Source organism: Barbus barbus (genome assembly GCF_936440315.1).
Source record: "Barbus barbus genome assembly, chromosome: 30".
NCBI classification, from domain to species: domain Eukaryota; kingdom Metazoa; phylum Chordata; class Actinopteri; order Cypriniformes; family Cyprinidae; genus Barbus; species Barbus barbus.
In genome coordinates, this window is record NC_136758.1 from 20,962,022 (window position 1) to 20,985,966 (window position 23,945).

A 23,945-nucleotide genomic window follows, 5' to 3' on the forward strand; every position below is an offset into this window, starting at 1 on the left:
AATGTTTGACATTTTATCTTTGAGTACAGCCATACACGCCACATCATTCCCAGCGTCTGTGCATCTGTTCCCAACATCCTTACGATCAGGTTTCAAAGTCTGTTTGTTCCAGAGCCGGGGTGGGTTGAAGCTGGCTGGGCGATGTTCGGCAGCGGAGTTGGTGAGATGGAAGCCTTTGTTAAAAACATCAGGTAGAGCGTGGGGGGGGCTGTTGGCACAGCGGCGCTTGCCCCCATGCTGTTCTGTCAATCTGCCCCTGCCCCGTGCCGAGAGGAGGAGGGGGCAGACACCAGGGGGGCCAATCCTCCATGAGACCCAAATCATGCCAGACGAGGAAAGATGGTCCCTGGCTAAATGAAGTTATCCCCCCTCATCTGTCAATCAAGAAATCTTTGAGTAATTTGGGATTTGCCAAGAAAAGCAAGTGCGAATACTGTAGTTTTTGATATGCAATGTGTGTGGAACAATTCCTCTTTCTGACATTTCTTATTTTGGAAAGGCCTTATTCATTTTTAAATAAAAATATTTTTAGCTTAGATGCATTTTTTTTTTGTTATTTTGTACACTTTAAAGTTTCTTTCTTTGAACAATTTATAGGTAAACACCATTAATTGGTAATGAATTAATGGCATGTGTTGGAGAAATTAAATCTAATTGATTAAAAATGCACAAGCCTATTTTTAGAGACCATAATTACATGCAGACTGTGGAAATGTTAACGGAAATTCAAATCAAATTTACAAACTCAAGCTTGCCGTTCAAACTCTCATTTATTGCATTTCAGAAAGGTTGTTTTTCATTTACCAAACATATTCTTAATTACCTTGAATTTAAAGACACGCGGCAGATGGTATTTAGTGCGAGTTCCACAAAAGACGCCTATATTTTCAGATATAACACCTTTTCATGTGCATCCGCAACGTAAACCGAAAGAAAAAGCAATTTGTCCTTTGTTGTTGGCTAGCGTTGAGTAGCGCATGTAAACTAAGACCCGCGCAGAGGTAAATCCCAGCTTCTTAAATTTAACATATGTTCTCCTTCCCACACATTGTGATTCTCTGCACCAGCAGTAAACGATACATGTGAGGGAGTTTGAGGCGCTCGCCGATGTCGTCTTGTCATCCAGACGACGATACGCTACATTAGCAGACGCAGGCAGGGAAGGGGCCTCATACACGAGTGTGAATATTAGGGGAGATGGAACCCGAGCAAACAGGATTTAGAGCACACCTCTGTATCAACACAGATTTAGTCAGCGTCACCCTCCGGGGACACAAGGAGAGATGGAGGGAGAGGCTTCTCTTCGTTTCGAGATGATTCACGTTGGGAGTGGGCTTGCAAAATTGCTTTATGGAAAGTGGAGGAAGCCTCGGCGGGAACATTAAGCAGGAAACAGCAGGAGGGCCACTGTTTCATTAGGGAGAGAGGCTTCGGCTTTATTACCAGGATTTGGAGTTTTATGGTTATCGTTATTTGCCATAGAATTATGCTTATATGTCTTCTAGTCAGCTGTTTGGGAGGGGAGCAGATAGGTGGTCTTGGTGCAGTCGGCGAGGTCTGGAGAAGCAGGCCGCAGAGCCATCCCCTTGGCAGCCATCACATTCGCCGCGCACAGATCGGAGATCATGCTCAGCAGCATCTTCTGCGTTTCGACCAGGAAGTCCTCCTATGAACAGAGAGTGATAGAGTTGTAGCTTATTCATATTTAATGTGATACGGCCCTGTTTATTCATCAGTGCTCCATCTGACATGACTTTGGCATTAGCTTGTACGGAATTGACATTCGACGAGTGAGAAAAGAAAAACATTTGTTACTCTGGTTGGCGTGTTCATTTTGGTAGTAAAATCACGGTTGTCTTGTGAGGTACAGCTTCATTTGCAGTCAATTTTACCACTGCTCAGCGAAATTTCGGTTTTAAAATCCAGTCAATTCAATAGGAATTTCAATCTTGATTTCAAGTGAGGACAAAAAAGTTTATCACAAATTGTTGCTCGGCAAAATTTTTAAGCTGAAATTGAGTCATTCCAACAGGAATTCGTAAAATCAGGAGTTTTGTGTGAGGTCGAAAAAGTTTGCCACACTGATTTTGCTTATGTTCATGAACTTCTGTTAATATTTTCTATAGGAATTTGAGCAATTGAGAGTTTTGTGTGAGAGGGAAAAATTGAATCAGTAGGAATTTGCGCAATCTGGATTTTTTGCGCGACGCAAATTTCATGTGATTTGAATTACCATTAAAATTTACAATAGAACCTTGAACAGCTGGGAGTTTCACGTGAGGGTGAAAAAGTTGGCCACGCAGATTCCTCTCACGTTCCAGCTGGTCATGTGTATTGTTGCTTGACAAAATTCTATCCATCCAATAGGAATTTACGCAATCTGGATTTTCATGTGAGGGCAAAAAAGTTTGCTACGCAAATTTCATGTGATTTGAATTTCCATTAACATTTTTAATAGGACCTTGAAGAATTGGGAGTTTCGTGTTACTGTGAAAAAGTTCACCACGCAGATTTCGCTCATGTTCAAGTTGATCATGATATCATTGATTGACAAAATCCCTTCAATCTAATAGGAATTTACGCAAACTGGATTTTTGCGTGAGGGCAAAAAAAAAGTTTGCAACGCAAATTTCATGCAATTTGAATTACCATTAACATTTTCAATAGGACTTTGACCAGTTGGGAGTTTCACGTGTGGGTGAAAAAGTTGGCCTCGCACATTCCTCTCACGTTCCAGCTGGTCATGTGTATTGTTGCTTGACAAAATTCTATCAATCCAATAGGAATTTGCGCAATCTCGATTTTCACGTGAGGGCAGAAAAGAAAAAGAAAAAACATTAATGCGATTTGAATTTACATGATCATTTTCAATAGGACCTTGAAGTTGGGAGTTTCATGAGAGGGCGAAAAGTTTTCAAAACGCAGATTTTGAAGTTGGTCATGCAAGTTCTTCATGCTGACCAACAGAAAGCTGCTTGATTTGAAAAGGGCTTCTGTGTGAGCAGGTCTTCACACATCTCTACACTATTGACAGTGGAGCTTTTTTTGCACACACAATTTCGCTAATGTGACCGCACCTTTCTTCTTGATAAATTATGACCGGGATGAGAGGCTGATGTGATTCCTAACAGCGGCAAGGATGGGTCCTGTCTGGAAGTGGCGCCGTCTTGCGGTGCCAACCTTTCCGACCCCAGCGGAGCATGGTGCTGCGGTGTACCGTGCAGACTGCCCACCCTCCCTACCGGGCGGGCCGTCTGCAGCAGAGCAGTTAATAAAGAGATTGATTATCAGCCTGTCAGGAAGTGACAGTTGGACAGAGCCACTCCCCATGAATGACAGAGGGCACGCACCGCTCGCAGCAGCCAAGAGCACCAGAACCAGCACCGTGCCACCAGCACCTCCACACCGTGCCAACCTTGCTGCGGGGAGGAAGAGCCCCGCCGCGAGCACAGCCATCCCCTTCTGGAGCAGCAGCTACACGGCTGCTGACTTCACTTCCTGTGCCAGAGTCAGAGTTCAACGCCGCTGCCTGCAGCAGACTGACTGCCGGGTTCCCAACAACATACGTGAACTTTTTTTTCATGAGATGTAACATTCACACCAGAGTAAAAAATTAAATCAAATATCTTGTTTCTGCAACTTTGGATACTTTTACGCCAAGAATGGATTTTTAATAAAAGTATACATTTTTATTAATATGAAGGTAACATTATCTTGAAAAAAAATGTCTTCCTCATTTTTGTTAACTTTTCAAGTGACGGTTTCAGATTCAAATTCATCATAAAAATATAAATTATTACATTTTTTTAAACTATGATTATCTAAAGAGATTAACATAAACCATTTCAATATTTAAACATTTCAATGTTTGATCTGATTATCACGTAGGATGAAATAAGTTTAGGGAGGTATTCAAAGTTGATTGTAGGTTTACATTTCACTGTAATATTGCATGTTTGTATGCATTGTTGAGATTTATAGTGTAAAAGTGTAGTGCTGACTTACCGGTCACAACTGTTTTCAATATTTATAATATTAATAAGAAATTTCTTAAGCACCAAATCAGCATAATATAATGATTTATTAAGGATCATGTGACACTGGCTGCTAAATTTGAAAATATATTAAAATGTTAAATTGTAATAACACATTTCACAATGCTGCTACTTCTACTGCATTTTGATCAAATAGATGCAGTCTTCGTAAGCATAAAGCCTCCTTAAAAAGAATGTTTGAACTATAGTGTACATGAGACTCCATGAGAGCAGATAAAAACTGTAAGAAGTGGAGGAGACACTTTTGCTTGCATAATAAATGATGGCTAAATAAATGTATCCATGCCAATAGGTGTCAGTATAAAGTCCAAGAACATTGTCACATAGCGCAATTTTAATTGAAATTTGGGATTGTGACACTTTTAATAAGAATGAATGGTTCTTGCATGGGTTATTTTAAACATATTCTCATTTAATTATCTATATAGTTCTGTTTGTTCTTTTTTAGCTGATTATCTGTACGCTTCAATGTATGGTGACCTCCACGAGTAAACATAACTGTTGACCCACTCTGCCTGTTGGACTAGCTTGATTGTGAGACCATATGTTTCAATGCTCATGGATTAGCAACAGTGCATTAGAGAGGCAGAAGTGGCTTCCTTCTAATTAATGATTTAGCACCTCACAGGTACACACACACACACACACACACACACATACACAGTTCTACGCCTCATCCGGCCCTGCTTTGTCAGTCCCCCCGAATGAAGGGCTGTCTGCGCACTGTGGCAATCTCGCGACTGACTTTGTTTGAAGTCACTCTTGTCTGTCTCTTTGCCGGTGTGCCTGTCTGTTGGCCGCGTCCCCCTTTTTTAATGAAACAGAAGCGTTAATAGAATCACTGGGAAAAGCAGGTGATAAAAGTCGATCCGTCGAGCGTGCCTGTATCCTGAGTTGCGAGCGCACTGTTCAAACAGAGCATTGTTCAAAGACAATGCATGCAAAAGACACACGGGCTGCCGAAGGAATAAAAAAAAAAAGAAGGGGAGAGAAAGGGAAATGGAAAAAAAGCTGCTCCCTGCGAGATCAAAACAACTCCAAGGTAAAATATACAATGAAGGGCCCCCTGATCTGACCAGCATCTCAGATGAGAGGAGGATGCAGTCTTTCTGACATGTTACAGAGGGAGAGAGAGAGAGACGGAAAGCAAAATAAAGAGGCCTCACAAAAGTTTGAGATATTCAGGCCTTATGAATGCATTCATGGAACATTGTACATGCATTACAAATGTCAAATTAACGCCCGCTTGAGCCGAAATGATATTCCAAGCATATGAAATGACCCTCAAAGATATGAAAAACATCCGAAATGGGAGGTAAACGCACTCGACTCGGTTCATTTCAGCCCTAATAAAGACATCGCATCCCGGCCTGACAATACGAATGACTTTCGGTCACATTCCGAGGCACGTTTTTTGAAACGTCACCCTAGGATATTTGCGATCGAGTGCTTTTTTTCATACGTCGACAGAGCGAGCTGTCATTTTATCATTGCGGGAAAAAAAGAAGTCTCTTTCACACTTCATTGGCCATCGCGGAGATCAATACGAGCACCAGTAAGAGGAATATCAGTCGGGGATGGTGCAGAAGTATCTGAAGAAACGACACCGGGGAGAACAAAACGAAAAAGAGGAGGAGTGAAGCTGCGTTAGAAGGCGACACAGATGGACAAGAGCCTTTATGGTGGTGGCTCCTGCTGGCATGGTGCCACCAGCCCCAGACTCCCTTTGTTTGCCAGGCTACTAAACTAATAGAGATAAAAGCAGGTTCCCGCTGGTCAGGAATTATAAAGTCATTAACGAATACAAATAAGGCTGAGAATGAAGGGGCAAGGAGAGGAGGTTTTCTCAGACCAGCTGAGTCTGAGAGGAGGGACGCAGTTTGGGGAATCTGTCCGAGGTTGGACATCTCTGAGTGTGTAAACAACCCCATTTTCCTCTTTTCCAAAAACATGGGTTGTCCTGCAGTGTGACATGACACAACAGCATTTTCACAAATTATTGTACATGCACATATGTTTTTATAATGAATCATATGAATTGAGAGATTATAGGGAATATTTATATTTTCTAACTTTATATAGCTATTTAAAAAAAAAAAAAAAAAAAATGTGGGTTAACGTTTTGTTGTTGTTGTTGTTTTTTAATTGATTAAAATTATATAAAAAAAAAATCAAATGATAAAATCTCATGGACATGTGTCAGATTACCATATACACGTAAGCAAAGGTGTAAACAAAAATTATCTCGCAATTACCTATCTTTTTCACATTTTTTGTACATACACTTTTGACCCTGGACCACAAAACCAGTCATAAGGGTCAATTTTTTAAAATTGAGATTTATATCTCATCTTAAAGCTGAATAAATAAACTTTCCATTGATGTATGGTTTGTTAGGATAGGACAATATCTGGCTGAGATACAACTATTTGAAAATCTGAAAACTGAGGGTGAAAAAAAAAATCTAAATATTGAGAAAATCGCCTTTAAAGTTGTCCAAATGAAGTACTTAGCAATGCATATTACTAATCAAAAACTAAGTTTTGATACATTTACAATAGGAAATTTACAAAATATCTTCATGGAAGATGATCTTTACTTAATATCCTAATGATTTTTGGCATAAAAGAAAAATCGATAATTTTGAACAATAATGTACTGTTGGCTATTGCTACAAATATACCCGTGCTACTTATTACTGGATTTGTGGTACAAGGTCACATATATATTTTTATAATGAATCATATGAATTAAGATATTATATGGAATATTTATATATATATATATATATATATATATATATATTTAAAAGGTGTAATAAACATCTATATATCCATCTATCCATCTATCCATTTATCCATCTATCTATCTATCTATCTATCTATCTATCTATCTATCTATCTATCTATCTATCTATCTATCTATCTATCTATCTATCTATCTATCTATCTATCTATCTATCTATCTATCTATCTATCTATCTATCTATCTATCTATCTATCTCTCTGTCTGTCTGTCTGTCTGTCTGTCTGTCTGTCATACTGTATGTATAGTGCTTTATGTATCTATTAAAACATACCTAATACAATATAAAGTGAGTAAAATTGTTTAAAAAATCTAATAAAAAAATATAATGGATGTGTCAGATTCTCATATACTATTAAAGCAAAACAAACAAAAATAGTGATCTAGCAATCATAGCATTTCTTCTTTCATATCAGATAGATTAGCATATATCAGTCCATACACAGCATTTTGTTTCATTGTCTGGTCAAACAAGCATTCATTTCTATTTTTTCCCCCTCAAATCTTTTAATTTCCTCTCTCCTTTTATCTGCACAATAGATCCTCAGCATGTCTTCTCTTCCCTCGTGTAATCTCAATATTATTTAAGGTAGCCATTGCACAATGGCTGTGAAAATGGGAGTCATTTAAGCCCTTCTCCCCAAGCAGTGGTCTTGGCAACTAAACTAGCTCATTTGTTCACTCTGCATTCCCTTGGACAGCCTTATAAATGGAGGCACTATCCAATTATTACAGGGGATAAAACTAGAGCTCCAGCAAACCATAGCAGAATCTATTACCAGCGAGAGTTTGTGCATGTGTGTGTGTGTGTGTGTGTGTGAAAGAGAAAGGCTGTGCCCATATGCCTCACAAACTACTCCACACAGGGCAGGTAACACATCACCGAGACCTAAACACATGAATATTCTTCAACCTTGACAGCAACATGTTGGCTTATGATGTATTGCAATAAATCATTATGACGCTTAATCTTTAGTTTACCTTAAATGTTGTGGTTTATTATATTTGATCTTTTTCTAAAGCACAAAAGTTGCACAGCTGGCTTAATATTTTATTTGGCATCTTTCAAGACGTATACAGTATGCAGTCTATACAAGTTACCTTAGTGTGTTCGTTTGAAGAGACTTTTGGGATTGGATAAAGAATCATTGCATTTTTGTATGAAGCTGGCTTTAAGTTGATATTCAGGGATGAAAAAGGGTTACTTTAGAAACTCTCTGATAATTGGCTTCTTAAAAGCATCTCATTTTTAACAATGTCACTGTGGCTGGTGGATGACAATTAATCTGTTTTCCAGTGTTTTCTTGGCATCTGTGCCAATTACTTTATATGCTAATATATGTAAATTACTCAGCATTTGAGGTGCCAGTAAAAACTATGCTTGTATTGTATATTATTTTTAATTCATGTAATACAATTGAAGTCTATTTTCAAAAAGACTATTTTAAATCTTAAATAAATAAATAGCTTTTTAAATACACTTTAGGATGGGAAAGTAACAATTAAATGCATTAGTAAAACTAATATAGCAACTAAGCTCTTAAATATAGTTTAATGCTTTCAAATAATAATTTCAGACAAAGCAATCAGCTATTGCTCTGCAACAGAAAGAATCTTTTGAAACAATCGGACTTGCTTGCATCATTTCTTTGTTTACCACTATGACAATGAGAATTAGTTACTCCATGTATGAACGCAATGCCAAACACATTTATTTCTCACTCGAACAGTCAAACTGCATTTTTACACTCACCATACATCCTATTTAAGTGCGTCCTGGATTTAGTATTTGTCATTGTGTCGGCACATTCATATTTTTTCTATTTCTTTTCTTTTTTTCCTTCTCTGTTAGTGGGAAAGAGGATAATGACTTCACCGCTAAGTGAATGTTAATGAATGCACTTCGCCATCTGACTAGGTCTTTTCTCTTAACATAAATAGCTATAATTACCAACATATTCTCTCTCTCTCTCTCTCTCTCTCTCTCTCTCTCACACACACACACACACTATGACCTGCATCAAAAGTGTGCTCTCTCTATTGTCCTGTGTTAAGTTCATCTGCTTCTCATCTCTGAAGGTAGATGTCACTGTTTGCACACTAAATGAATCTGTAAAGTTCAGCCAAGTGATGATGGATGTTTAATGTTGGCTAAATTAGTATGAGATACTGAAAAGAAAAAAAAAAAAAAAAAAAAACAATTGTGATCTTAGAAATATATTAGAAAGTTGGACTTGACCACATGTTTACTAATGTCAGCAATATTTTAAACTACATGAATTACAACTATTTTTTTTTCCAAGTCATTTTATACATTTTAAATTCATAAAAATAGACACCAGACTTTAAAAAAAATTTTTTTTAGCAGCAATAATGAGCTTTTTTATTTAATCTTGTCCTTGCAAATTAAGGTTCAAAATTCATTATTATTTTATTTAAATCTGTGTTCTATTTGCTATCATTAATTAAATCAATGTTTTTTTTTTTTTTTAAATAAAGCTGCAATAAAAGCCATGCTATTATTTTGCTTATTAATTTCTTCCACCAGTTTATTAATAATAATTCTCTCAGTCATAAAAAACTTTTCTACTAAACCAATACACATGCATTCATAAATCCTGATGTGCCGCCCCAAACCTAGTTATGCAACACTAAAAAACAAAAATCGTAAATATTTTGAGCCTTAAGTTCATTCTGTGCAAGACTGATAGATTGAAATGATCAATTTCTTGTTTTACATTTGTGTGAAACTGCAAAAATAATTATTCGATTTAGCTTAACAACACATTCTCATAATTACCATGTATTACGCATGAGGAGTACAATGAATGCACAATCTAATAATTATAATAAGCACACTCATATTGGAAGTGCATCAGGCGAATGTGTGACAATGTGTGTCAAAATAAAGTTACAGCACTAAAAATAAGTGGCTGAGTTCTGAACATCATCATAAACATATTCAAACACACACACCCAGAGTGAATCATATGAATATATATCTCCTGTGTCAGTGCCATGGAGGATGGCAGCCAGCTCCGCGATCCGCAGCTCTCCCGGCTGATTCAAAAATGTATCTTTCAGGCGTTTATTATCAATTTGACTTTATCTTCTCTTTACCAGAGGTGTGAAATCTCAACCTCATACGTGTAATTAAGGTGGGCCGCGGTGCTTAAGAGAGGCTTGATTTGAAGCGATTACCAGAGGCGAGAGCTGAAAAGTACACCGCTGTGACCTCAGGGGCAGTCTGGAGAGCTGCTGGCTGAAGCCACGGCTAATTTAATTGATCTCCTCAGCTTTACATTTAAATATCATCACAGTGGCGATGAGCCCCAGATAGGCTTTGTTCTCGCGTGTGGCTGAGGAGAGATTATTCGCCGTGCAGATCTGACCTGATGGCTTCCCTCCCCACTAAACTCTTCTGTTTGTTCAGCCTAAGAGTGCTTGAGACATCGATCCGCCCGTTTGAAAAGATGCAGTTGGGTGATAGTGGTTTTGAACTGCTGTTGCAACACATGCCAATATGAATGTCACATCGATGGTCTCTAAAAACATGGTTTGTCCTGCGTCTTGACACAATACAATTAGTTCACACTGCAGTTTCTCTAACTACTGTACATGGATTTATGTTTTTATCATGAATGATATGAAGTGAGATTACATAGAATATTTTCATTTAAGAAAATATATTTAATCAAATTTATTCTAATATATTACATATATTATATAAATATAAATATATATATATATATATATATATATACACACACACTCACACACACACACACACACATATATAAAAAATAATAATTATTATTAAATTACAAAAATTTATAATGAATGATATGAAGTGAATGATTATATGGAATATTTCTCAATATTTCTCAATATTTTAAGATATTAAGCAAATATACATATACATATATTTATATACACAAATAAAATAAAAAGCTTCCCTCTCCACTAAAATGTTCTTTTTGTTCAGCCTAAGAGAGACATTGATTCGCCCGTTTGGAAGGATGCAGTTGGGTGATAGTAGTGTTGAACTGTTGTTGCTACAAGTACAAATAAGATTGTCACTCTAAAAGGAGGATTGCATATAGCGAACTTTAAAAATAAAAGAACCAAACTCCAAAAAAAGGCACAAGATGCGTGCTACTGCATTTAAATTTAAAAACAGAAATGAAACACTGCCTCTAATTGAAAGTGCATTTCCCTTTGCTCAACTATGACAATAACATCCAATCATTCAAAGGGAGAAGCACTGAAATTCCACATTAGAAGAAAGAGAGAGAAATTTAATAAAAGGACCAAGCCATAGAAAAGAGGGAAGGAGAGAGGAAAACAGACACTGCCGCCCATGTAGAGCTGGGCGTCCTCTCCGCCGGTCTTGCCTGTGCTGATTTTAATGAGTCATTTCGATGCACGCTATGAAGATTAGGTGCCGGTGACGGCACTGCGCCATCTGTAAGGTAGCCGTGCGGTCACAGTAATCCATCTCACACTCTCTGTCGAGGATGGAGAGACGGCGGGACAAGGTCACCACAGGTGGACCCGTTAACACAGTGTCAGAACACGGACCGGAAAGCTTTTCTGAGAAGCCCTTCTCAAAACCTCCAGGAGATTTGTTTTTATTTACCGCTTGCTGACTGCTCTTGTGATCAAAGACGAAAAACAAAGTGTTTTTCTTTCTTTCACAATCACTGTGCATCAGTTTAGGGTCTGGGTGACCGGTTAAGATGAAATGTTATGAAAAGTTACAGCTTGAGTTCCTTTCAAAGCGCTAAACTAAGCCTCAAAGTATATATGGAGTGTTTTTCAGTCGCTAAGTGGTGTCAAGGATCTTTGAGCAAGCTGTAAATCAAGGGTGCACCTTGGCTATTTACAGCAAATTATACAGCATGAATGATTCAGTGATTAGAAACATTCTGGCATTCATTACTTTCGCAAGGTCTGAAGGACTTAAACACTGCTAGCTCTTCACATTGTACAAATGCCCAAAACCTTGAGAGAGACGGACTGAATCACAGGAACAAATTTATTTAAAATATGTGCTTGGAGGGATATTAATAACACTTCATCCTTATTAGAAAGCGCTCAAGTTTTTGTTAGTAAGACTGTTGCTAAGCTTACTTTTAGACCGGCTGTTTCTGTGGATGTGTCAAAGAAAAAGTCACTTTTACCCGCCTGTGTACATGCACTCCAAGTGGAAGGTTATTTTATTTTTATTTTTTGTACAGCTGTGATTAAAAACATGAGGAAGAAGGTAAGACAACAGTGGAAGGAGACGAAACCCTGACTGTCTGCGTAAATGCATACAAATTGCTGCTGATGAGGTCTTTACTGGGACGCTGTTTATCTCGTAATACCTCGTTTTAAAACAGCACACTGTCCCCGCTCTTCAGGTGTTCATTTGAATAGACCGAGCTGAATGAGTCTTTCTGTAATTGATCCCTGGGGGACGGAGATGTCTAGGCCCACCGAATCCGCATTTCTCCCAATTACGGATGCCATCGCACTCCAAAAACAGAATCAGAGCGCACATCACAGTCTGAACTCTTCTGCTACTGACACAACCTTACAAACACTATCACGTGTATATATTTTTATTATAAAAAAAGTATATTTGTACATACTCATACAAAGCATTCATATAAAACTTTGGTTAAATAATACATATAATTATTATAGTTTATGTACAGCATTTAAAAGTTTGTGGTTAATAAGATTTTTTAAAGATTTTCAAGATTTTTGTTAAAACAGTCTTCACAAGGTTGCATGTATTTGATAAAAACAGTAAAAACTGTAATATTGTGAAATATTATTACCATTCAAAATTCCCTTTTGTATTTAAATATACTGTGCTACTGCTGTGCAACTTAATTTTTTGTGGAAAAAAAATACATTATTTAGGCCTTTTTTTGCTGAATATAAAGCTCAAAAGAACATTATTTCTTTATTTTTTTACATATTAAAAGTGTTTACTGCCCCTTTTGACCAACTTAATGCATTCTTTCTGAATAAAGGTATTTATTTTAGTGTATATTATTATGTATTGTTAGTACTGTATATAAATATTAATTAAATATGAGTATAATTGTGGATTGTTAATTGTAAGTATAGCAAATATTCAATAAATAAACTAATATAAATAAATACATAAAACTTGTCAATTTGAGTCACAACTTAAATTAGGTAAATTAATGAGACAAACTATGTGCAGTAATATATTAATATGCAGTGGTGAATGGACTGTGTATGGACTATGTAAGGACATATACACTCCCATTATTTGAATTGACTTAACATGGCCAAATACACTGTGAAGACTTCTAAGGGGCGATACAGTGCGATTGACATGTAGTCACACAACACACCACAAATATGTCTCTCTGTATCTTTTTCCCCCATCTGCCAATGTTTCCCATTCACTAACTGTTCTTAGTGAATGGGAATGTAGGCTAGCACTGGACGACAGGAAAATGGAAAACAGCATGTGTGGATTTCTGACTGGGGGTCAGTCACACAGAAGCAGGACTTCCAGATATAAATATAATTCACCTTCCCGTTCCACTGCAGCCACTGTACTGCTCTTCACTGAAGTCAGAACAAAGACAATCTTTCAAAAGTTCTTACACAGGAGTAAAAGGGATTTTTTTTTCCTCCAAGACCGAAGCTTTAAAAATAAAACCAGAAGCCCTTGCTGACACTCCTTGCTTTCTGGACAGAATCTTGCAAATAGACTCCCAATAAAATAAAATAGTAAAACACATTCAAACAACTGATAACATATAAAGGAAAAATAAATAAGCTGATGTTGTCGGGGCATGTGCAAGGAGTGTTTGGAGGGCATTATTGTCTGTAGGACATGGCAGCGGTACTCGGTTCAGGCCCAAAGCTGTGGTGATGGAGTGGCTGTGAGTTAATTACTGATTACCTCTGGGGCCGTTCACCTGTGAGCCCATCATTACCTCACACTCACGCCAAGCAGGTGCCATCCCTGGTTGCCCGCCACGCTTGTCTACTGTGGCATGATTCCCTGGCCTGGGCCTAAACCCTTTTCACAGGAACCACAGGGGCACATGGCACAGCTCAAACCTCAACATCTAGCACTATCCGGCCAGAGGTCAACTTCTCCTTTCTCCCCCCGTTCTCCGTTGGATCTGGAGCTCTTTCTTTGGCCTGACCGGAGGACACGGGCAAGGAAACAGCTGGCCTACGCCTGCCCGCTTGGACATGGCAGTTCTAGAGCATCGGTAGTGGTGCCCACCACACCAGCTGATCCTCTCCCAGGGTCCCTGTCACGATGATGTCTTCATCGCTAACCGGAGCAGACGCCTGCTCCTGGCAGCAACTGGAGGTGACAACAAATCCAATTATCTCCCCTCCATGGAGCCCAGGCAGCCCATGCCGGTGTGACAGAGACGAGGACGGGGACAGGCAATACCCTGCCCACTCCATCCCATCCCTCCCCCTGATTTTAGTGGGCAAACATACTGACTACTGCCCCATCACTCCAGTCACAGGGACAAGAGGACAAACAGAGGGCTCCTGTGGTCTGCACAAGAAAAACACAAAGAAACAGACACAGAGATGAAGACAGACAGACAAACAGAAATGCTATTCAAATACACAGACACATGCATATAGATAGACAGACAGACAGACAGACAGACAGAATCATTAACGCAAATGTCCCATCATATGGATATATAAGACAGAACTGACTTAATGCATGCTGTGCACAAACCTGATTTGCGATGAGTGTTTTTAGGTGACATGCCCTGAGTTAACCTGTATAAACCAATGAAATATCCATAATCAAAATGAGCTTACAAGCATTAGAGGTGGGTTAAATGCACATTAAATAAATATGTATTGATTGTTTATCAGTGTTTATAGGTCATCTTCACCTCTGATGATTAGCCAGAGAAAGAGAGTAAGATGAAGTGAGAAAGAGGGCAATATAAGACTAGTGTGCAGAGCTAGGGCTACATAAATTGGTTACTATTCTTGATATTGTAATCATCATTATTAATTTTGATTAACAGATTTCACATTCAAATATTTTTTGTCAGGCTGTGTGTTGGTGGGCATTGTTTATTTAATTCAGGGGGGCAGGATTTTTTTTTTTTTTTTTAATGCACAAAAATTTCTTTCTCAAAAAAGTCTTTATGGACATAAGTATCAAAACAATGTCCTTACTGCACCACATAAATCCGTGAATACAGCCCAGTTAAGTGTAACTTAAAGAAGTTGCCAACATTTAATAAACTGTGAACTAGTTTTTACTCTTGCTGCTGATTTTAATGGCGACACTTCCCGTTTTAAGTGTATGTTCATGGCCTTTCATTTTCAACCATAAATGTGCACAGTGCTTTCTGATGTTCATGTTTTTTTTTGTCTTTTTTCCAGTTGCCAAATCCAGTCACTTGAAATGCAGAACGATCAGTTGTGGGACTATATTCAAGCCAGTCATAAATTGCTGGAAATGAAATCACTGGTTCATATGACACAATCTCAATAAAGTTTACACATGTTTTTGGTCCATGAACTGGATCTCATTCTGAACTTGGTCTTGGCCAGGCCCGGTTTTAGAATTAAATCACCAGGGGCGCTAGCCTTAATGCACATCTATTTTCACATTTCTGTCAATCATTATGAGAGTGAATCCAGCATAAATATGCAAATGCAATTTCCAAAACTTTGCAGTGTATACGTGTCAAAAAATACAAGCTTCATACTAATTCTGAATGGATTATAGCCTAGAAAGCACGCAAAGTGAGCTCCCTTTATTATCACTAAAAAGCCGTCCCTCATCATAGTTCATCACTAGCTCACAAAGTTCCGTTATTATCAGTGAAGCTCTCCAAACTGCACAATGAATCTATTATTTACATTGCATCTGCACTTTGTTATGAGATTATTCATGAGCATGCAGAACTGCAGTGAATAAAAACTTTTCTGATTGGCCATTGCATTCAAAAAATCAATAGTCTGTGACTGGCTACATTGACAAGCGACCAAATTATGAGTAATCAGCAAAAAAACACTGATTCAGTCATTAACGAAAAACCACTACTGAGATGCAAAACTTTTGATCATCTTCAAACACGTCATTGAATTAATTACTCAACTGACTTGTTCAGCAACACCAATTCAAACAGGATCGAAACATGTCACTTGCAGATGTGCGGCTATAAAACACTGACTCATTCAGGAACTAAAGAGTACTAAAATGTCTTGCCTGTAGAGATGCAACAGCTGGTCATGCTTCTGTGAGTCACAGAACTGTTCATTCAAATGATTTGTTTAAAAACACTGATTCATGAAATGCCACTGCTTTTCAGGGAAACCACTCAATGGTTTCCCTGTTTTTTCATTTCTCATTTGTGGAGCAAAACTGGACAGAGCTTCTAACAATATTGCAAAGTAAGGTACTCAATATTAATGTAATTTTCATTATTGAACTGTTGTTTAAATAGCAATATTAAGCAGAAAACGTGACTTTACACTTCATATTAGCCCTAATAGTAGCACGGAAAACAACATGGTTAACCTTGTAAACCATTAATCTTGCTCATTAAGACTAGTTGTCGCAAGTCTAACAATAATTTAAATTTGTCATTCATGTGCACATGTGATTGGTTACAATGCTCACACGTTCAAGCAAAAAAAAAAAAAAAAACATTTTGTAAATAGAAAATAGAGAGCTAAGTGCTGCACGCTTATGCTACATCCAAAGATGACCTAATAGATCATCCATATTCATATGCAGACCATGCCACTGCAGTCCTGTTAATTTGAAAGGGAAAGGAAGATTCTTCTGGCTGAAGCCCTCTGATAAAGGCAGTGACTCACGGGTTTCATGATATTCAGATGAGCCTTCACCGTGGGTGACTGGTGACTCAGGGCGCTTGAGCATGGAGTTGGAGGACATGCCCAGAGGGAGATTCTGAAATTCTGATGGACCAACTCATCCAATGGGCCATTTATAGTGGAGTAGAGGGAAAAGATAGCTTCCAGTCCCATCAAAATATGATCCAACGTGTTTCAGGCAAAGGCTTCTGAGACAGCTCAACAAAGAACCACTGAAGCAAAGGCTTCTCACACTTTACTGGACATTTACTGCACCTGGCTATATAGACACATACATTGGCGACCATATGCATTAGTATAGAAATTTAAAGGATAGTTCACCCTAAAATAAACATTCTGTTGTTATTTACTCACCTCACCAATTTCCCCTCTGACAGTGCTTTCAAATCTTACTCTGTTCAGAAATTATGTTATCTCACGGAGGGAAAAAATCATACGGGTTTGGACAACAATTTTGTAAATGACAGTTTTTATTTGAAAATTTCCCTTGAAAAAAGTTCTTGCTTGGACAACATTTTCACTGGCCCCACCATAAATGAATGATTTTGTTTTTTAGCCGAGTTTTTATATTTGCTGAAATACCTTTATTTATATGTACACTACTATGTACAAACATAAGACATTCATATTTTATTTAGCAAGGAAAGACTTAAATTGACAGTAGAGACATTTCTAATGTTCCAAAGATTTATTTATTTGGCCTTTTTATTTATCAAAGAATCCTAAAAATGTCTGTTAAAATTTAGCTATTAAAAATGTTAAAAACAAATTATAATTATAAAATTAATAAATGTTTTTGAGCACCAAATCAGAATATTAGAATGATTTTTGGAGGATCATATGACACTGAAGTCTGGGGTAATGAAGCTAAAAAATTCAGCTTTGTATCAGAAATAAATGACATCTTAATGTAGATAAACAGACAGACAGATCTCCAAAATTTTGAAGGGTAAAACTATTCTTTGGTTTGTAGTTTTCAAAATATTCTAACTGATTCTATGTTCAAGATAATCCCAATGTATAAAAATGGATGCATAGAGTCAATGAAGTTAATACTTTTTTTCTGTCAACCTATTGGTGAGCCCTGAGTGTGTGTTGTTCACAGACCAAATGTCCAGAAGTGTGAATATTCACTTACAGGAATATCACTTATAAAATGAAATGTCATGTTCCAAGCAGCTTAATATGTATTTGAGATCTCCACAAAATTTGTGCCCATTTTATACTGCTACCACAAATTCTGGCGTCACAACTTCTAAAAAGCCTTTACATCAGTTTTTTTTTTCATATGCTCTTCCACAATCCTCAACCCTCATCCCCCTTTTCACCCTCAAATGGAAAAGAGGATGGAAAAAAACAACAACAACCTCTACTTCCTGTGAAACTGTTGGTCGTACCTCTGACTGCACTGACGGGTGAGTAAAGCCATTAAAATGACACAGAGACAGATCGTGTGTGACACTTCAAAGGGTCTGGAAAAAGCTGGAAAACTGAGCAACGCAACCTCCTCATCCACCCTCCGGCGGGAAAGAGAGGAGAAAAAACACAAAACCGACAAGCACGCGCCGCATGGTCAACACAAGCACCCAGAGACTCCCGCGCTCTCCTCTCGGCCTCCCCCCAGACCCAAACACAGACTCGTCCCCCGCGACTACACGTCCAATGATTACACTATTCCCGCTCTCGCGCTCAGAGGGGCTAATTAATGCTTTAATATGCAAATGAGTGCCACAATAAATTACACAGCTGGCAAATATGCCTGTTTTGCCCCCAAAACTACATCAGGAAATGAGCAAGACTGCGTGTGGATTGTGAATGCAAAGAGACAGAAGGTTTATTTCGAAACTGCAAAGACAATTTCACCTCAAAGTTTTAATGGAGCGAGGGTAAAAGTTTATGAAGAGTCTATCTGCAAGATCTGAACAGGTTTAAACAGCGGACAGGGTTTTGAATTTAGGACAGCACAAAGTTGCTTTGAATGGCAAATCAATTAGACGCCGCATTTAATTTAACACAAATGAAAAAAGGTTTTGAGGGAAGCAGATATAGTCCATTCAGTATGTTGTACAGTTGACAAAATAAAAAATAAATATATATATATATATATATATATATATATATATATTATATATATTTGCAACATGTTGAGTGTAAAAAACCATTAGTCTAAAGAACCTGTGCTACAGAGAACCTTTCTGTGCTACAAAGAACCTTTTGAGCAATGGAAAGGTTCTTTGGATATAAAAGGTTCTTCATGGAACCATACAGGGTCCCAAAGCACCTTTTTTTTTAAGAGTGTATATCTTGTGAATATTAGATGTGACCTACAGTAGGACCTAATTTTTTACACAATAGTGCAACATATTGCACTTCACAGTCTCATGTTTGTTCACATGATGTTAAGTATACAGTGTCTAGTGTCTAAGCAGACTGGCATCTACAACAAGATATTGGTGACAAGTGCTATTTTTTGCATGACAGTCAGAGCAGATGCAAAGAAACAGAGAGATGTGAGAGTGTGATTCGGTTTAGCTTTGATAAACATATGACACTTGACTGCTTTGCTATATACGGCTGTCGTTTTCATGCCCTACAACCACGTGAAGTTGATGGGAGAAGATTCTGTGAAAGTATCACTAAAATATGGAACTTGTTACTCACAAATTCCACTTCTCTAATTAAAGTAGAAGGCCATACGGAACTTTAAAGATATTTTTTGCAGTCACTGGAGAGATAAAAGCAGAAAAAAATATAAAGCGGTGGTGCATATGCATAGGATTCTTTGAGAGACAAGCTCCTAGAAGCACATATTTAGATAAACTATTTAACATAAAATTAGGAAAAAAGCTAGATTTATACACATCAAACATCTGTTTTGCCCCCTACAATGGTAATTTTGTCCCAATTGTATTCAACAATTGAAATAATAGAAAATTATAATTTTGACAAACTGTGGAACTGATATTCAATTCATTGCAGTAACTATTTTAATTATTAATGTTTTTAATTATTAATCATAATTGCCAGAAATGCATGTCACAGATCTCGCATATGTACAACCCTATTACTACATGGCTACATGATGACCCCCATTAAAAGCGTTATTGAAAGAATACATGCTTTTATACTTTAATACATACTTTAATTTTCTTATTGTTTTTTAACTTGGATGACGAAAAGCACTGTTTTCCAACAAATGTTTTACAAAGATCCACTGAATGACATGAGATTGGAAAAGAAAGACCTCTAGAAAGCATGAGAACTCCATGTGGCACTGCATCAGCAATTGCAAACTCTTTCGGACTAACAGGAATTCCATGCTTAGCTAAAAACTCAGAGTAATGCCAGATTGAACCATTTAGATTGAAAAGTTGAGACACAAAAATAATACAATTTTTAAACCAATTTTAAAAAAAAAAGAGATTTGTGTTTATACAGTAGATTTTTAATATTCCAGATTAGATACGAGTGAGGTGTAAAATTGTGTTTAAAAATGAGGGACCAAGTCAACAACATTTGCCTATGAAAAAGAGATCATTTGACAGGGAGTTTCATGATGTTATAATTACAGATTAATAAGAAATTTAAACCACCTAGTTTGGAAAAAACAACATTAGGGATCAGATTCCATATAGATGAGGGCTTATTGATACCGTTTTTTATCCAATTTATTTTAAAGGTGTTGTTTAAAGTGGTGAAATCAAGAAAGTTTAAACCCCCTATCTCAATGGTGTTCATAAGTACAAATTTTCTAATAAAATGAGTTTTATTCTTCCAAACAAAGTTGAGAAGCATTGTATCAATTTTTTTAAGAATGGCAGTGTCAACATTCAAAGAGAGAGGAGCATATGTTAACCTTGACAAACCTTCAGCTTTGGCTAGTAAGATTCTTCCCTTCAATGAGAGATCACGTTGGAGCCACATATTCAGTTTTTTCTGAGTACTCTCAATTAATGGATTAAAATCTAAGGAGCTTTTTTCTAATTCATTTTTGGTTATAATAACACCTAAATAAGATACGTGATCTTTGATTTGAATATTACAAATTTTTGACAAATTACATTCTTTGATGGATATCAGTTCACACTTTGAGAGATTCAAGAACAGGCATGATGCTTTGGAGAATTGCTGGACATACTTTAATGCTAAAGGAACTTGATTAGTATCTTGCAAAAAAGAGAGTGGGATCATCAGCCAGCTGACTGATGAGTATCTGTTTGTCAGCAATAGAGATACCATGAAGACCACTATTAGAAATATAAGAAGCGAATATCTGGGAAACTAGTAAAAATAAATAAGGGGATAATGGCCACCCTTGCCTAATACCACGTGAAATTAGTTATGATATAGCTGGGGACTGCTTTCAGGCGCTGCGTAATATTATTGCGCCTGCTGCAACCCATGGTACAGCAGCAAAGTCCCTTGATTATTACGCCGGAATATATATAGTTCCTAGCCATATCAGGCTAGAAAATCACAACTTTTCATTTTCCGTTGGTCTTAGTGCACGATGTAACTACAGAAGAGTCAAGTTTTAAAATAAGAAAATTATTGAAATTCTTTAGTCATTTTTGATGACCAAATGCTAATGGTCTAATCCGATTCAATGATCTATGTTAAGCTAAGATAAAAGTGCTACCGCCAGACACGGAGATCGGCTGAATGGTTTTTCTCTAGGGGAGTTGTAAAATGAGCCCATTTCCAAAAAAGTGAAGTGTTCCTTTAATACACCTTTTCTGAAAACCAATGGCATACAAACTAGCATTTTTAAAATCCATTTTATTTTGAATTTTGAATTGAAAACAGCAATGTGGTGCAATAGGATGAAGCCATGTATATATTCACAAAAGTATCAGCAAGTTGTGTGTGTGTGTGTTTGTGTGTAAAGCTCATCATAAGCAGCTCATCAGAGGTCCCATGAGCAGGACCTGCTCTCTGTCTGCTCACTCACTCAACTCCAGCCATCATAGAGTCAGACACCATGACCGACCACAAACACTAACCAACTCTTAGTTCCACTTGGAGTCTGTTCCACAAGACCACCTGCCCCCTGCATCTCTAATGATCCTTAATGAGAGACATCACAGCAACCTGTCTGTGCCATGCACAACAACAGTGACATTGAGCAAACAGCAAAATAAATAATATTATGCCATTGTTGTACATTATTGTCTTAAAGGGATATAGTTCATCCCAATATATTTTCCATGGTCAATATGTTGACAAAGACAATAAATTAAACATTTTTTTTTAGATTAAATAAAAAGACAAAAATGAGGCAACTGTTGGCACTGTACGAAAATTCTGTAGTTTTTACAAAATAATTTTAAGAACAAACTGTAAAATTTACGGTATAAAACTGTAATTTGGTTAGTGTGCAAAATTACACTTATTTTTTACAGTGTACACTAAAAGCATATGCCTCTGGTCTCAGAAGAATTTGATGTGAATTGTTGAATGTGTAAAGTTTGACCTTAACTAAGAGTACAAGCACCTTGCTTAAGAGATGGATAACATGCAGGTCCCAAATTTCTGAACTTCCTAAGACTCCCACAATAAATATTTTAGATCGGTAAATAATTAATAATTAACACCAAACAGGCCACTGATCAAATAGATTTGGGCTTCAACAGACACGCCAAATCAGATGCTGTAAACAAAGACCCAAGGACCTACATTCCCTCCCTACCACCTTCCCCTCGTTTAAATATGCGCATGTAAAATCGCGCCACGCACACACGCACACATCCGCATACGCATTTCTTTTGAAGAATGAAATTTTCGCTTTTCTCAGTCCCAGGGAATTTTACGAAACTGAATCAGAACACTTGATCTGACCACCCACTGATTTCTGATGGAAAGATTTGCTTTTTAATACAATCGTCAGTCGTTCTGCCACGTTGTGCCTGGCCCAGACAAATCCCAGCAGTGTGTCTTCTTGTACTGCCACAGTGAAATGTCTCATTCTCCATCGGTTAAATACCACCCTGCTGTAATCTATCACGGTGGAAATGTTAATAACATCGTCCTCTGTTTCGGCTGAGCTTAAATATGACACATTTATACACATTTAAGACAGATGGTGTGTTTTCAGGCCGTTTATCGATGAAATATATATTTCGAGGTGCAGCTGATTGACGGGGTAAAACATCAGAATCCAAACAAATGACTGATATAAAAAATAAAACAATCTGTTTCTAGCATTAGAATCTGTTTTAAAGAGAGTATTCTGTCCTTTCACGATTTTAATTAATGCTTTAATATGCAAATAAGATAAAATCCTGACAAACAGATGGCAAGTGAACTTTCTCTGTTCTGGCATGTTCTTAAGTTGCGGTATCATTTTTTTTAAGGCTTTTGCAACGAAGTGTGAAGCAGCAGCTCTAAGAGATCAGCAACATCTCGTATCTTTGACAGGAACTTCTGTCTTTGAGTCAAACTTGGTTAATACTGGAACGTGCTATGGCAATAATGAGTTTACCTGAACAACTTGAACAACAAGCAGAATCCATAACCAGACCTAGGCTGACAGGACGAAACCCCAAAATGTTGTGTGTAAAGAAAGTAAATTCAGTTTGACTATTATTTTTGGATCTTCAGTAAACAATACAAAATAATACAAAAATTATTTGGTAGTACTATTCCTTTAGACATCTAAACAATAATACTTCTCACAATGTTTCCATACTTTTTGACCACTGAACCAAATGACTTTGATTTGATTTGTCAGATACTAACTTATAGATTTCTGAATATAGATTTAAACATCTATAGTTATTAGTGCAAAAATGTCTCCAATAAGACCCCCAATAGAGAGAAAAATGCATATACACAACATCAATTTTCCCATGATTTTTAACATTTAATTTATTTCCGTGATATTCCAGGCCTGAAAAGTACAGTTAAAAAAAAGTGATATTTCCAGGCAGACCTAAGGACCATCTGCATGCAAAATTACTGTTCTAAACACTTAGATAGTCAGGATGAGGTAAAGCTGACAACTGACCTTTTCCTCTTTCAGATGTTGGTCGAGATCCAGTCTGATGAGTGAACGGTTGATCTTTAGGGCCAACGACAGAGCCATGAGGCCCCCAGTAAGCACCTGGTTACGCCGTACGTCCAAACGCTGGATCTGTGGACTCTCTGCAAGGATCTCAGCCAAAGTCACAGCACCTGGCACGATGAGTAGAAAACACAAGCTTGGTT

The 23,945-nt window shown here is 37.4% G+C and overlaps 1 protein-coding gene across 1 annotated transcript in view; it reads right to left on the minus strand.

Moving 5' to 3' along the window:
- Nucleotides 1–1,501: 1,501 nt before the first annotated feature.
- The window catches only part of LOC306850446 (uncharacterized protein), a gene marked incomplete at both ends in the record, with an annotated part of 37,594 nt that continues 15,150 nt past the window's right edge, over nt 1,502–23,945 (minus strand). Inside the window, 2 exons of the mRNA XM_079386101.1 lie at nt 1,502–1,666; nt 23,746–23,912. Of these exons, the coding sequence (XP_079242227.1) occupies nt 1,502–1,666; nt 23,746–23,912 (332 nt within the window). The remainder of the gene's footprint in view (nt 1,667–23,745; nt 23,913–23,945) is intronic.